Source organism: Narcine bancroftii, unplaced genomic scaffold (genome assembly GCF_036971445.1).
Source record: "Narcine bancroftii isolate sNarBan1 unplaced genomic scaffold, sNarBan1.hap1 Scaffold_240, whole genome shotgun sequence".
In the NCBI taxonomy this organism is placed as follows: domain Eukaryota; kingdom Metazoa; phylum Chordata; class Chondrichthyes; order Torpediniformes; family Narcinidae; genus Narcine; species Narcine bancroftii.
This window is the reverse complement of record NW_027211975.1, coordinates 160,836-176,308: the sequence shown is the minus strand read 5'-3', so window position 1 is coordinate 176,308 and position 15,473 is coordinate 160,836. Positions and strand designations below refer to the sequence as shown.

The 15,473-nt window shown below is 40.4% G+C and overlaps 1 protein-coding gene across 2 annotated transcripts in view; it reads right to left on the bottom strand.

Moving 5' to 3' along the window:
* Nucleotides 1–6,269: 6,269 nt before the first annotated feature.
* The window catches only part of LOC138750716 (beta-1,4 N-acetylgalactosaminyltransferase 1-like), a 78,818-nt gene continuing 69,614 nt past the window's right edge, over nt 6,270–15,473 (bottom strand). The window contains exons 9-11 of one of the 2 annotated variants that reach the window (XM_069912811.1): nt 12,968–13,108; nt 11,758–11,995; nt 6,270–9,501 (exon numbers count right to left, since the gene is read on the bottom strand). In XM_069912811.1, the coding sequence (XP_069768912.1) occupies nt 9,284–9,501; nt 11,758–11,995; nt 12,968–13,108 (597 nt within the window). In that variant the 3' untranslated portion in view covers nt 6,270–9,283. The remainder of the gene's footprint in view (nt 9,502–11,757; nt 11,996–12,967; nt 13,109–15,473) is intronic. The other variant, XM_069912812.1, reaches the window with a different exon arrangement.

Here is a 15,473-nt window from a genome sequence, read left to right as displayed (position 1 = left end):
ACTGCCCCACTGGCCGTTTTTTCATCAAAACAAACAGGTTTCTTTGCAAAAGAAAATTTGCGTAAAGCGAAGTATTTGTAAAGCGAAGTATTATGCAATTGACAAGAATTGATTAAGGTTTAATGACGAATCATGAAGTTGGCTTCATGAGGCAGTACTTGACACTGGGAAAACTTCTGCAGAAGACACTCCATTGACCTAGCATTGACCTATTTGTCTATTCCTTTCCACAGATACTGCCTGACAGGCTGACTTCTTCCAGTACTTTATGTGTTGGCCTATTTAGATCACCTATGAACTTCAAGCTTGTCACTATTAGGTGAGGTTGGAAACTACCAGCTGTGCTGTTCCAGTAAAGGTTCCATGACATGTAATATGTGATTTAGAAAGTAATATACATGAAATTCTTTACCTTTTTTCCCACTGTAAGGCAGACAGAGAGTTGCCACTTTGTCCAGAAACCTAGAGTGCTTGGTGTTCCTAGGTGGTCTCCCCTTCAAGTACTGACCAGTCCTGTGAGATCAGACAATCTAGGGCATATTCAGGCTATTAGGAGCTATATTCATAACCCATCATTGCAACAATGCAATCCAATGAAATCAATGCCACAGCTCCTGCCCATCTCTCATGTGACATGGAAGAGAGCTGGTCATCTCTACTGTAGGCAGTCATTCCCCTGAAAAAGATAACTTACACCAGATAGCAAGGTACCACATGGCTCCAGGAATCACAGTAATACCAACAGAGATAATAATGAGATTATTTTATATACACATACACACACACAATGCAGATGCACCAAAATTCTTACTTCCTGCAGCCAAACAGTAGCATATAATACACCAACTAGAACAGTACACATTCCTTAGTACAGAGAAAGATAATAAATATAGATAAATAAATATCCAGTTACAGTTCATTTAAGAAAAAAATGCAGTGTTTCACTAGCACAAACAGGGCTTTTGGTGGGAGGTTCAGAGGCTAATAGCAGAGTTGTTGTATCTCAGAATTCTGTAACTTCTCCCCAGTGGTAGCAGTCAGAAGAGGTAGTGACCAGGGATATGGAATCCCTTATAATGCTGGGTGCTTTCTCCAGGGGCCACCTCACATTAACGTCTTCATTGGATGGGAGGTTGGAGCCCATGATGGACTTATCTATGTTGTCTTCTTTCTGCAGCCCTCTGTGTTCCTGGGCACTCAAGTTTCCAAACCAGGGCATGATGCAACCAGTCAGTGTACATTCCACAGTACGCCTCAAGAGGTTTGAAAGAGTATTCGACAAAATGCTGAACCTCCTCCTGAGAAAGTTGAGGCGTCCATGTGCCTTCTTCATGGTAGCCATGATGTGCTGGCTTCAGGAGAGAATCTCCAATTTGTGGATTCTCAACAACTTGATAGTATTAACTCCCTCCACCATCGACCGATCAATGAAGACAGGAGTGTGATCCCTTAGCCTCCTGATCCTAAAATCCACAATAAGATCCTTGGTCTTGTTAAGATTAAGAGCAAGCATTCATTATTGCAAAATATCCTAAGATGATTTAAAGACCTGCTATCAAAGAAAAATAAATACCAAACCATAAAAAGAGATAATTAATGCAAAATCCCCTGACCTTGGTTAAAGATAAGGATTTTGAGACAGAACTTAAAAAGATAAGTAAAACAAAGCAATATCATGACACAGTTCCACAGATTATATCTCCAGCAGCTGACGCAACAGTTGCAATAGTTGGAGCTATTAAATTCTGGGAAGATCAAGGGGCCTTAGTTGAAATCCCATGGACACTTAAAGATCTGGAGAAGAAACAAGAGGGGCAGGAACAGAGAGGGGTTTGTGGTCAAGGATGAGCCTTCAAAATCCAGGCCTTGATTACAACTGGGAGTGGGCCAAGCAAGCACAGAGGACCTGACAGACTTGGGCACCTACTTTATTGAAGGCATCAGGTTTACAGAGAGCCAAGTGATTTCCTGTCATATTTTAACTCTACTTCGAGCTACAAAATCACGAAGAGCAACATGTCATTGAAAATTCATTTTCTGCATTCGGACTCGGACGTCTTCCCTGCAGATCTTGGTGCAGTCAGTGATGAACAAGGTGAAAGGTTTCACCAGGACATTGCGACTATGGAAAAGCGGTATCAGGGCAATAGGAATCCATCAATGCTGGCCGACTACAGAAACTAAATATTATCCTGAAGAAAATGGAAAACTTGAGCAACCGATTTGTTAACGTCGAAAGTATAATGAGAGACGTGGCTGAAAGGATGACTGAAATTAAAGAAATTGTTGAAGACTTAATGGAAAGAATGACCCAAGCAGAAGTAGACTTGGTAAAACACAAGATAAACTAAAAGCTTTGGAGAAAGATATGAAGTAATGGGAGTTGGACAGACAAAGTCTGCTGGACAAGATCGACCACATGGAGAATTTTACCAGACAAAATAACATCTGATGTATTGGACTGAAAGAAGGAATGAAGGGAAAGATCTGGAAAATTTCTTTGAATCATGGATCTCGCAAGTGCTGGGAGAAGACAAATCCAGAGAAAAACTGCACATTGAAAGAGATCATCAGACCCTTGGACCCAAGAGAGCTGACAATCAGTGACCATGACCAGTCCTGGTAAGAATTTTGAGTTACCGGGAAGGAGAGACAATTCTGGGAGCAGCATATGAATACTCTAAGCAAAATTATCTTGGCAGTTAAAGGCAGAGGAGTCATCTAGAATGATAAATGCAATAAAAACAGAGACTGATATTATAACATACCATCAAAAATAAATAAATAATACTTAGACACTATTATACAAAACTATATAAATCAGAACTATTAGGAGATGAAAATGAGATGGACGAATTTTTAACAAATGTTGATCTTCCAAAATTAGAAGAAAGAGATTGAGTTGATTTAGATACCTCTTTCATGAGAGAAAAAAATCAAGAAAGCCTTGGGTACTTTACAAGCTAATTAAACTCCGGGGGAGGATGGGTTTCCTCCCGAGTTCTACAAACAATTTAAAGACGTTGATACCTCTTATGATGGATGTATCGGATCAGGTGGTGGAGATCCAGACGCTGCCGAAATATTTTTCAACTGCTATAATTACAGTGCTATCGAAGGAAGGGAGAGACCAATTTAAAAAGTTTTCATGTAGACCTATATCACTGCTGCTATAAATGCTGATTATAAAATACTGGCAAAAGCACTAGCTAATAGACTGGGAAAATAATCTACAAAATTAATACATACAGATCAGGTGGAATTTGTCAAAGGAAGGCATTCTTCAAATAGTCTAAGTAGACTATCTAATATAATACATATGACAAAATCGAACTTGAATCCAATTATAACCATCTCTCTAGATGCAGAAAAAAAGCATTTGATCAATTAGAATGATCTTTCTTATTTAAGACATTGGAAAAATTAGGTATAGGCAGAAAATTTATGAACTGGATTAGAACTCTTTACCATTAAATCACAAGTCAAAATTATAACTAACAATCAGATCTCAGCAGTTTTTCCCTTGACTAAGTCAAATAGATGGGGAGGGGGGTGGGTTCTTCTGCCTCCAGCACTTTTTGTCCTAGCTGTTGAACCATTGGCGAAGATTATAAGGAGAGATATGGATATTAAGGGCTTCAAAGTTGGACAGGAAAAACATAAAATTAGTTTATATGCTGATGATGCATCATTATATACGTTTGACCCAGCTGAATCCTTGATAAAATTACAAACAACATGAGAAAAATATTGAAGAATATCAGGTTATAAAATAAATATGGAGAAGAGTGATATAATTTGAAAATTTTGATTATGAAAGATATCAAAAAGGTAGTAGATTTAAATGGAAGATAGGTGGAATCAAATATTTAGGAATAATGACAGATAACCACTTACAGAATTTATATAAATTTAATTACACTCCTCTTTTAGAGAAAAATAGAGGAAGATTTACAGAAATGGAAAGTCCTGCCGATTACTGAAGTGGGAAGAGTAAATTGTATAAAATGAAGATGATGGCAAGATTACAGCATCTTTTTCAATCGTTGCCTATTACATTACCTAAAAATTTCTTTAAATTATTGAATAATTACATAAGGCCATTCCTATAGAATAACAAAGTGCCAAGAATTTCATTGGGAAAGCTAACGTGGGATTTATACATTTGGAGGATTTAGATTTCCAGACTTAAAGAAATACTACTTAACAGCACAAAAAAGATTTTTATAATTCCTTTTTGAACAAGACAGTCCCCCTTCTTGGATCCAAAGAGGATTAACTTTAAAAGAAGAAGAAACAGCGAAGGAATTTATTTATAAATGGAATTCTAAGTTAATAACAAAAACAACGGATGACCCTATATTAATACATATGATTTGAATATGTCAAGAAACAAATGAGTGTATTGGAAAAAAAGCAGGTATATCATTAAGAACACCATTAAGTAAAAAAGTATTACTGCCTATGAATCTGGTAACAAAATATTGAGTTCATGGTATGATAATGGCATGAGATATATTGAAGATGGTTATATGGAGGGATCTCATGTCTTTTGAACAATTAAGAAATAAATATGGAGTAGCTAATGGGACTTTTTTTTGTTTTCTCTAGCTAAGATAGTTCCTAAGATGGGCCCCATGTGAAATTAGTGAAATGAAATGAACAATTTGGCTGGGGAATACACCTACATTTATAAATAAGGTGTATTATGCTCTCCAGAATGAAAGGTTTTCAGAAGTCAAGAGAGAGATGGAAGTCAGATTTAGGTGTTGCAACAATGGAAAGATGTTGGTCTGATGGGTGTTTGGAAAGCATGACATCAATTATAAATGCAAGATGCAGATTAGTGCAATATAATTTCCTACACCAATTATATCTCACACCACAGAAGTTGCATTAAATCAAAATCTGAAATATCGGAATGTGTTTTAGATAGGGATAGAAATAGGAACACATGGTCGGTCATGTGTGAAGGTGAGACCTTTCCGGCAGGATATTACTGAAATACTAATAAGAATAACAGGGGTGTTCTTCACGGGCGATCCAGAGCTTTATCATTTGGGAAATTTTATTGAATTAAGTAATAACCTAACCAAATTCAGAATTTTATTTGTTAAAATAGCTTTAGCAGTGGCTAAGAAATGTATTGCAATTACTTGTAAATCTGACTCCCCTCTGCATATAGCACGATGGACTGCTGAGATGAATAGTTGCTTACCTTTGGAAAAAATTACATACAACTTAAAGAACAAATATGACATATTTATTAAGATATGGCAGCCATATTGGGATCATAGAGGGGCCCAATTGTAATTATAAATATAATAATAAAAAGGACAATAATAAATCCTGCTAAAGTATGAATGCAGGTGACTTCCCAATCTAGAATCTAAATGTCAGCCCTGACGGTGTGGGATTTCTATTGTGAAAAGGAGGGGTTGTTTTGTTTTTTTTTGTAAATAAAGTTTTATATGTTTTTATTAATATTGGAGAGTTTTTATATGTATATTTCTGGAAAAAAAATCAAGAATAAAAAAATGCTGACTGACTATTGTTGGACAGTGACACGAGAGGCATCAGATGCTGAGTTCAAATGAAAATCAGCAACAAAACATTTTTAGGTCAGTTGAACGAATGCAATATGTCAGCGTCATTATGCAATCAAACACGCTAAATTCAATAAAAGCTCACTTAATGTTTCTTCAACTTCTTAAATGATACAGCAAATCTGAAATTATCTTTGTATTCATCTTAAAGTTGTCCATCATAAACCCATTTTTTTTCAAGAAGCAAACCTTTTGAAAAAAAATTGTTGTCCAATGTAAAGGATAATAGGCCTCCTGTGAAACAGCCTGAAGCATTTTTGTGGTGTTGAAGGTGCTACAAAAGTGCAATGTTTTGTTGTATGCGATTTCTCTCTTGGAAATCTCACAAGGACAGACATGCAGCTACCATGACTGATCAAGGTCCGTTCCTGCTGAGTCATGCAGTGAATTAAGCTGAATTGCATGGTTCTGATCGATGTACACTCAGGATGAGCCCCAGGCAAGCAAGGGATTGATCCATTGAATCAAGATTCCTATTTTGTCAGGTCATAGTACAGAACATGTAATATTGCACAAAATTGCAGCCAGAGTCATCATTAGTGTTGCCCACTGCCCCTGACAGAAATAGAGTAAGAGAAGTAAAAGTGAGCCCCTGTGTTCGTGGTGTTAAGAGCCCAGAAGACACAAAACCCAGCACCAATAGAAATACACCAAGACAAATGGTTACTTAAAAACAAAAGTTATTTTTAATTTTCTTTAAACATAAAAACAGGATCAAATTTTAACTTAATCTAACTTAACACCCTTCTAATTCTAAGTGCACATGTATCCAATGAGTATATGTTTGGGAAAGTTCTTTAATTCACAGTCCAATCTCACTTCTCACTCCTCCATTCTTAGACTGTGCACAGAATTTAACATTTATGAATTTTCACCAAGCTCTGGTGCTTAAAGGTGATTGGTTAACTCTCAGGAAGCTTCTTGTTGGTTTTAAATAGCATTTTTGAGATTAACATTAGCAGTAGCGAGAAAATGTATTACAATTACTTGGTAAAATGATATAGATTTGAATTTATATAGATGGCAGTGAAAATTGAGATCTTGTATACCAATGGAAAAAATAACATAAAATTTATGAGATAATTATCTTTTTATTGGAAAGTTTGGAGCCCTTATTTGGATTATATGGGTTTAGAATTTTGAATACTTCAGCCTTGGCGTGATTGAAGTACCTCAGCCAATGGTACTTGCCACTTCAGTGTCTTGCCGAAAAAACTCGTCCCATCAGGGTTTTCCAAATGATAACCTCTTCTTCCAGGTCACCACAGAGTTCCTTTTGTTTCTCTTTTTTCTGGAGAAACACTCTAGCCAGTCATTTCCTCTTATAAGGACTACAAGGGTTTTCAACAGGCTGAACTCAGAACTCACAACTCATCTTCAAAATGGGGTTTTCAACAAGCTTGCAGCGCCAAAAGCCACTGCAGTACTCAGTTCTCTCTCTCTCTTAGAGAAAGCCTGTTTGGTCTTTTCACTCTCTCTCTCTGCTTGCAAAACCACATGACCTCTCCTAGAACAGCAAACTGCAACCAGACAGATTGCCGGCACCAGAATCAGTTTCTGCCTGGGCATCTGTTACTTTAAAGACAATGGTCCATTTACTCCACAGCATCAGTCCAATTAACACTGATTTGTGAAGTCTCCATAGGCATTCTTCAAAGTTTCAGTGAAGTCACTGCGGACATGAAGCCTCTCTTTATGCATAGCTCTTGCATTTTAAATGAGGTATCTTTTGTGAAGTGCTTGTTTGTGAAGTGACCCCCACAATTTACCTCTCTCAAAAATATATTTATATATAAAATATAATATACCCCTGCAACAGTGGATTCACCTCCAGCGCTCACACAGCTTCTGCAGCCACATAGACTCTTGTTCAATCCATCAGCAACCTGAGCTCCAGATCCAAACCTCTGACATGATCAAGAAGTCTTCAGTGCCCCAGGCCATTTGTGAGCCCTTTTTGCTCTATGTTCCCTCTCGAATCCCGGCTTGAAACCTGGTTCACATGTGCCAGTCTCCAGCAGCCCACAGCCTGGGTGGGATCCCCAACCACAGGTCACCCGCAGCCTGTGTGGGTCCCTCAGCCATTGAGCTCCTCACTGGTCTCCTGTCGCAGTCACCATCCTGTACAGTCGTTTCCTCTGCTTCTCCTTCTCAATGGGTGTGTTCTTCCAAATTCTGGTGTCCCACGTCAGCCCACTGCTCGCCAGAGTCTGCAAACCTTCCTGGTCGCTGAGGAACACTGGTGCCACCATCTTGGGCACAGAATTTCACAGTGGCAGAATTTTAGTTTAAAAACAATGTCAGATCTACTCATTGGCCATTTAAAGTCTGTACAGAGCTACTGGCATCAGGACTATGTGATTGAACCCTGCAGAGCAACATGGTGACTCCTCTCACCACTCTCCTGTGTCCACCCAAGCAGCAGTGCTGCCATTACAGCAGCTTCAGGGATTTCTTACAGAATGGTGAAGCTTTGATTCGAAAACCAGCCTGTCTGAGTCATTGGTGTACTAAATGGTACCAAACGACCACGGAATCCATATTAAACAAGATCACCAGTTTAATCACTGGTCATTTATTCTGAGATAATACATTGTTAATTTCAAATGAGGGAGAAAAGTTCTTATAGTGGTTGAATCTGGAATTAGACAATTTTGAAATCTAGTTGGTTCCAAATGAGAACTGTCAGTAAAACTAAGGAATTGATTATGGACTTGAGATAGGGGAACTCAGGAGAACATAAACCAGTCAGCAGTGGAGAAGGTACAGGACTTCAAATTCCTGGGTGTCAACATCTCTGGAGACCTATCCTGGAGGCCTCCATGTCGATGCCACCATGAAGAAGGCCCACCAGTGGCTATACTTCATGAGGTGTTTGAGGAGATGTAGTCTGTCACCAAAGCCTCTTACAAATTTCTTCAGGTGTACCGTGGAGAGCATTCTGATTGGTTGCATCACTCTCTGTGCCAATGCACAGGACAGGAACATGATACAGAGAGTTGTGAACTTTGACAGTGCCATCATGAGCATCACTCTTCACTCCATTAAGGACATTTACAGGAGTCGGTGCTTCAAGAAAGCAGCCTCTATCTTCAAGGACCCTTATCACCAATGCCTTCATCTCACTGCTACCGTCAGGAAGGAGGTACAGGAGCCTGAAGACACACACCCACCATTATAAAAACAGCTTTTTTCCCTCCGCCATCAGATTTCTGAATGGACAATCAATCTATGGACATTACTTCACTTTTTATCTATTTTTGCACTATTTATTTGTTTTTAAATCTTGTATTTAAGGAATTATAATTATTCTGTGCCTTGTTCTACACCATACTGCTGATGCAAAACAACACATTTCATGACAAGAAACTTGATTCTGATGTAATATCAAGTAAACGGCACAGTCAAACGTGTCCGTAGGCCTGAGTTACCTTGGACTCAGAAGTGACGATGAAGCACAAATAATTCATCCATGAAAAAGAATCCTTGGCTCTCAGCTCTGGAGTTCCATCTTTAGCAGTTTTTACTTTCTAAGATCTCAGCTTTTTCTAAGAGTTCACTGTGATGTAAAAGATGCTCAAATTCTGAATCTGGGAACACTTTGCTCAATTCTGAAAGAGTTCTCAGCTCTCTTCATGCTGGGCTGGACATTGACAAATATTTTTGGAGGATCTCTCTCAGTTCTTTATCATGCACTTGAACCTGTTCTTCAAGTAAAACAGCCCGTGCCTCAGCCGGACGCTGGCCTCTGATGACTTGGGGTAACGGAATTCTTTGTACATCTTTGTGTTCCCATTGATCTTGTTCCAGGGCAGTTGGATCTTTGAGGCATGGTCTACCGAGACATGGTCACATGACCCGACATGGAGCATGCCCAGTCCGTCAATGAAAAACTCTGTTAACACCAAGCATATAATACATCATTAGCTCGATCCATGGGGCCACATCGACAGACTCAGCAAGACATTTTATTGCTTAGAAGGAAGCCATTCAGCCCATTGAGTCTATGCCAACATGCAGGCAGCAATCCCACTAGTCCCATTCCCTCTCTCCTAATTTCCCTCTTACCCCTGCACCATATTCCCCAACATACACATCAGCTGCCCTTTGGCTCCTCTGCTCCTGACCAGCACACCAGTGGCAATTCACTGCAGCCAATAAACTTCCTGACCTGCATGTGTTTGGGATGCAGGAGGAATTTCCCACAATGCCCAATAGGAGCTCTATCAAAAGTGTTCTGGCTGGCTGCATCACACTGTGATACAGACCATTGGATCGGAGGTCAATCCACAGCACTGTTAAGAGCACCAGGGAGGATCAGTGCAGTCTCCCTCCCCACATCGAGGTGACTTAGTGGATCATTGTTTTAAGAGGGTGCATAAAATCACTGAGGACCACTACCACTACACACACACACACACACGCACAAACACACACACACACACACACACACACACACACACACACACACACACACACACACACACACACACACACACACACACACACACACACACACACACACACAAAGAATCAAAGCCAGCACCACCAGGCTGAAAAACAGCCATGGGCAGTGAGAATGCTGAATGACTGATGAGCAGCTCATACAAACCCTCTGTGACTGCTATTTATTTAACAATAAGTTGTATTTATTTTTAATATTTGTATATATGTATCATTGTTCTCTGTGTTTTATACCAAGGACCTGAAAAACTTGTTTCATTATGCTGTACTTGTACAATCAGAGGATAAATAAATGAACGATACCAGAATCCCCAGGGAGAAATCCATGGGGTCACATGGAGAGCGTGCAAACAAAGACAGCGAAGGAGGGTGAGCCTGAGGTCTCTGGAGCGGTGTGGAGTAGCACCACCTGCCATAGCAGAAAATCACCCCACAACATTCTGTTATACTGAGTGATCTCCAGACTGTTTTCATTCCCCCAAATGTCTCAGGAACTTAGCAAACCTGAGTGATGTGAGCTTGGTGACTGAGATCAAATTGGAAGGACTAATTGTGGACCAGGAAGGGGAAATCAGAAGAACGCAAACCAGTTCTCATTGAGCAGTCAGCAACAGAAACTCAAATTCCTGGGTGTCAACATCTCTGAAGACGTTTCCAGGGGCCTCCATGCCAATGCAATCATGAAGAAGGCTAAACTTTCTGAGGGAAAGAGGTCCAGGAGCCTGAAGACAAAAACCAACAATTCAAAAATAGCTTCTTCCCCTCTGCCATCAGATTTCTGAATGGACAATGAACCACAGACATTACCTCACTTTCCCTTCATTTGCATGAATTTATTTATTTATTTTAAAAATGTAATTTATAGCAAACAATAAATTTCATGTCATAATCATGACAATAAATGATAATCAGTTACTTTTCCAATTTCTTGTTGAAAATGGATGCCAGGAACTTGAAGGAGTGCCGAGATCTTGGAGTGTTGGCAAGCAGCAGAATGTGAATGGTAGAGGGAAGGGGTGAGAATCTGCTTTGTACTTTCATGTTTCTGGAATTCACTGCTAAAGCTGTTGGCATTCATTGAAGTCAGGGCTTTGCAAGGCCCTCCACAGTGAACCAGATGGGGTTTGTGACAATCTGATATCTTTTATGGACCTCACCATTAACCTCATTTAAAACCTACAGACGTTGTGGTGAGGTTTGACCCAAGACCAAAAGGACATAGGAACAGAAATCGGCCATTCAACCTATCAAGTCTTCCCCATCATTTAATCATGAACTGATCCAGTTTCCCACTCAGCCCCACTGCCCGGCCTTCTCCCCATAACCCTTGATGCCCTGGCTATTCAAAAACCTATCAATCTCTGCCATAAATACACCAAATGACTTGGCCTCCACAACAGTATGTGGCAAAAAATCACACAGATTCAACATTCTCTGCATCTCTATTCCGTGTGGACGCCCTTGCGTCTTCTCTCGGACTCCCCCACCATGGGAAACAATCTTTCAATATGAACTCAAGCCTCAGGATTGTTAGATCAGACCTCTAGGTGACCAACGGGGATGGTGAACTGTTTCAATGCTACCATGTCCTCAACACAAGGATGGGATTTTTAAAGCAGAAAGATTTCCCGATGCAGAATAAATATCAGTCAGAGAGCATGGTCACTAAAACCAAACTCCCCCTCACCTGAGTGCGCCACCCTGCTCAGCCTTGGGTCGAATCCCACCCGCTGCACTCTGTCCGTGCGGGCCAAGAAGAAGTTGACAACACCGTCTGTGACCACACAATTCGGAAAGTCCAGCACAGTATGGTAGTGACCCATACGAATATTCAGGCAGTCCCCCTCCTCTCCTCCTTGCTCCACACTAATCTGGTGGCGAAAAGTGGTTGCAAAGCCAGTTTTCTCTCGCACTGCTCCTCCAACCTACAGCAGGGCACATTAGCAACAGAGATAGGTCCTGACCACTGCAGCACTCAACACAATGCCATTCAAACATGCCACACAATGACCAATAAAATGTTCAATGTATACAGAGAGCTTCCCCCAAAAATCCCCAATGTAATCCTCTGGTAGCAAGACTATCCAGTCTGGAGTTCAGGATGAATAAAATATAAGAGCAGGGACGTGATGTGATGTTGAGGCTTTATAAGGCCTCACATGGAGCAGTGTGAGCAGTTTTGGGCTCTTCATTTAAGAAGGATGTGCTGACGTTAGAGAGGGTTCGGTTCAGAGGAAGCTGACAAGAATGATTCCGGGAATGAAAGGGTTATCACATGAGGAGTGTTTGACATTCCTTAGCCCATACTCATTGGAATTTAGGAGAATGGGGGGCGGAGGGGGGGAATTCTCATTGAAACATTTTGAATGTTGAAAGGCATGCACAGAGTAAATTTAGAAAGGTTGTTTCCTATGTGGGAGAGTCTAGGAGAACAGAGTGCAACTCATGATTGAAGGGTGTCCACTTAGAATAGAGGAACAGAGTGTGGTGAATCTGTGGAATTTGTTGCCACAAGCAGTTGTGGAGGCCAAGTCACAGGGTGTATTTAAGGGAATGATTGATACGTTCTTGATTAGCTGAGGCAAGTTTCAATCAGGACCCCCCACCCCCCCATCTCATTCTACTAAATTGCAATGAGTCCAAGTGCCATCAAATGCTCTTCTTATTGATAATTCTTTCACTCCTGGAATCATCCTTGTGAACCTCCTCTGAATGCTCTCTATCATCCTTTCTTAAATGAAGCATCCAAAACCTCTCACAGTACTCCAAGTTAGGCTTCACCAAAGCCTTGTAAAGCTTCAACCAATCCGCCATCCAAATGGAGATGCACTCCTGAGTTGGTCTGGTCCCATGCCAAAGTTACTGGCTGACAACTAAAATGGAACCTTAGTTCTTACCAAGTCCAGCGTGGTTTTCTCCAAAACATCCACCAGCTTTTCAATTTTGGTGTTTGCAGTAAAAATGAAGTCGTCATCGACCCAGAGGAGATACTTGGTAGTGGCTTGGGACACAGCCAAGTTCCGCCCAGCAAACCAGCCCTGCAGAGATCACACATCCATTATTTACCAGCACAACCCATAGGCGTCATTGTTCCTCTTTCACACACATGCAGGAAAATATCCATGACCCAGATTGACCTGATCTCTCTTCCCTTACTTGCTGTAGATTGGCATCCTGTCTGGGAAGAGCTGAACGATGTTCGTTATCATGAAATATATTGAATTGAGGCAGAAGTACGATGCAGAACAAGGAGCAAAATTACTATAAATTTCAATTCAGGAAATACAAGATTTAAAAAAATAAATAACTCGTCCAAACTAAGAGAGTAAGTGAGGTAGTTGTCCATTCGTAAATCGGATGGAGGGGAAATAGCTGTTGAGTGTGTGTGTTCAGCCTCCTCTACCTCCTTCCTGAATGGAGCAGTGCAGAAAGGACATGCCCTGGGTTGTGAGGGTCGTTGATGATAGAGGCTGCTTTATTGAAACTCTGTCTCTTGTAGTGAGAAGACTGATGCCCATGATGGCGCTGGCCGAGTTCACAACTCTCTGTATCATGTTCCTGTCCTGTGCATTGGTACCTCCATACCAAACACTGATGCAACCAGTTAGAATGCTCTCCATGGTACACCTGTTGAAGTATGCAATAGTCTTTGGTAACATACCAAATCTCCTCAAAATCCTTATGAAGTGTAGCCGCTGGTGAGGTGTCTACATGATTGCATCATCATAGAGGCCCCAGAATAGATGTTCGGAGACGTTGGCTTTGAGGAGCAACTTCACTCCTATTAGCTGAAAAAATTCTTTTGTTGCAACTGCCTCTTGGATGACAACTGAGCTTTGAGTGCCTGATGGAGGGTTAACCATTTCTAGTCCATCAGCTGCTTCAGAAAGCGCTGGACTGCTGGTGGTTATTGAGGAATCTAGAATTGGAATGGGAAATAACAACTGTAGTGGGGAATCTGTGGAAGGGGGCATGTGATTTGGACATTAAAGAAAAATTTGGACAGGCACATGAATGGAAGGGATGTGGAGGGCTATAGGCTGGGTGCAGGGCAGTGTTACGAACTAACAAACAAACCTTATTAGTACTAACAAAGGAATAGCAATGGAAAATTCACCAATGGTTGTGATAGTACAAATCTATCACCAATGTATATAGTGTATAGTTACTGTATCTAGACTGTGCTTACAGCGATTGGCTGAGAGCTAAGCCACGCCTATTGTCTGGGCCTTAAAGGGTTGTGTCCCTAGCCAGGTCGGATCATTCCGGACTGGTCGGCCACCTGTGAAGAGCTCCTGTCTTTTGCTAATAAAAGCCTTGGTTTGGATCAACAAGTCTTTGATTCTTTCGACGAGCTCTACAATTTTATTAGCAAAAAGAATTTTTTTTGAAAGGGATGGAGCGTTTAACTCGGCCAGAAAAACTTGATATCGACCCACAGTCAGCTACAGCCTTCAAAGCCTTTAACTTCTGGCTGCTGAACTTTGAAAACTTCCTGAGATTCATTGAGGTGGAGGAGGATAACCAGCGTCTAACAGCATTGCTGTCTATGGTGTCGTTGAGAGTCTACGAGAACATCCAGGATGAGACCACTTACATACCACATAAAGGTACTGAAAGAACTGTACTCTACAATGGTTAATTCAAAATAATAGTTTTTTATTAAACTAATAATAACATAACATTTCTTATTTATCTCTAAACTTAACCCTACTATGCACAAATGAGATGTGTACACACAAATATGTGTGTATATTAAAGTCCAAAACCATTACAGTTTAAACTTGATTCTGAAAAAGTCACTTTTAATATTCCAGTTTCAATTTTCTTGTTGACTTCAGGATCCCTTTAAAACACAGTTCAGAAGTAATTATGAAGCACACTTAAACATTATATTTTCAGATCTCTTTCAACTCACAGTTCCCTTGATGACCTACCTGTCTTTCATAGAGATATTTTTCAAACAGGGTGACCATTTTCTGGGCACAAATGAGAAGTGGTCTTACTTATTTAAAAGCCACTTATATCGTATCTCCTGTAAATACAATAATACAAGACCTGCCTTTCCAGGAGGTCAAGTTTTCTGTCTTCAGTTTTTTTTCCACAACGTGGCTTCACTCCTTATTTTATAAAGAGCAGTCAGAAAGTGGGCTTCCCCCTTGAAGTCCACTTATTTTCTGTGTTCCCATTTTTCAGGAGTAACATAAGCAGCTTTTTCTCCCTCTGCAGTAAATATTGCTGCTTTCAATCCTGTCTGAGCAGGACACCGAGTTCCCTTAAACTGACCTCTTTGTCTTGGATTTTAATAGTACAGTTCCGGGAAATCTCTCATGACACATGGATTGTAACATCATTTCTGTCTTTGAAGTTCATAAGGTCTTTTCACACTGATGTGAAAGTCCA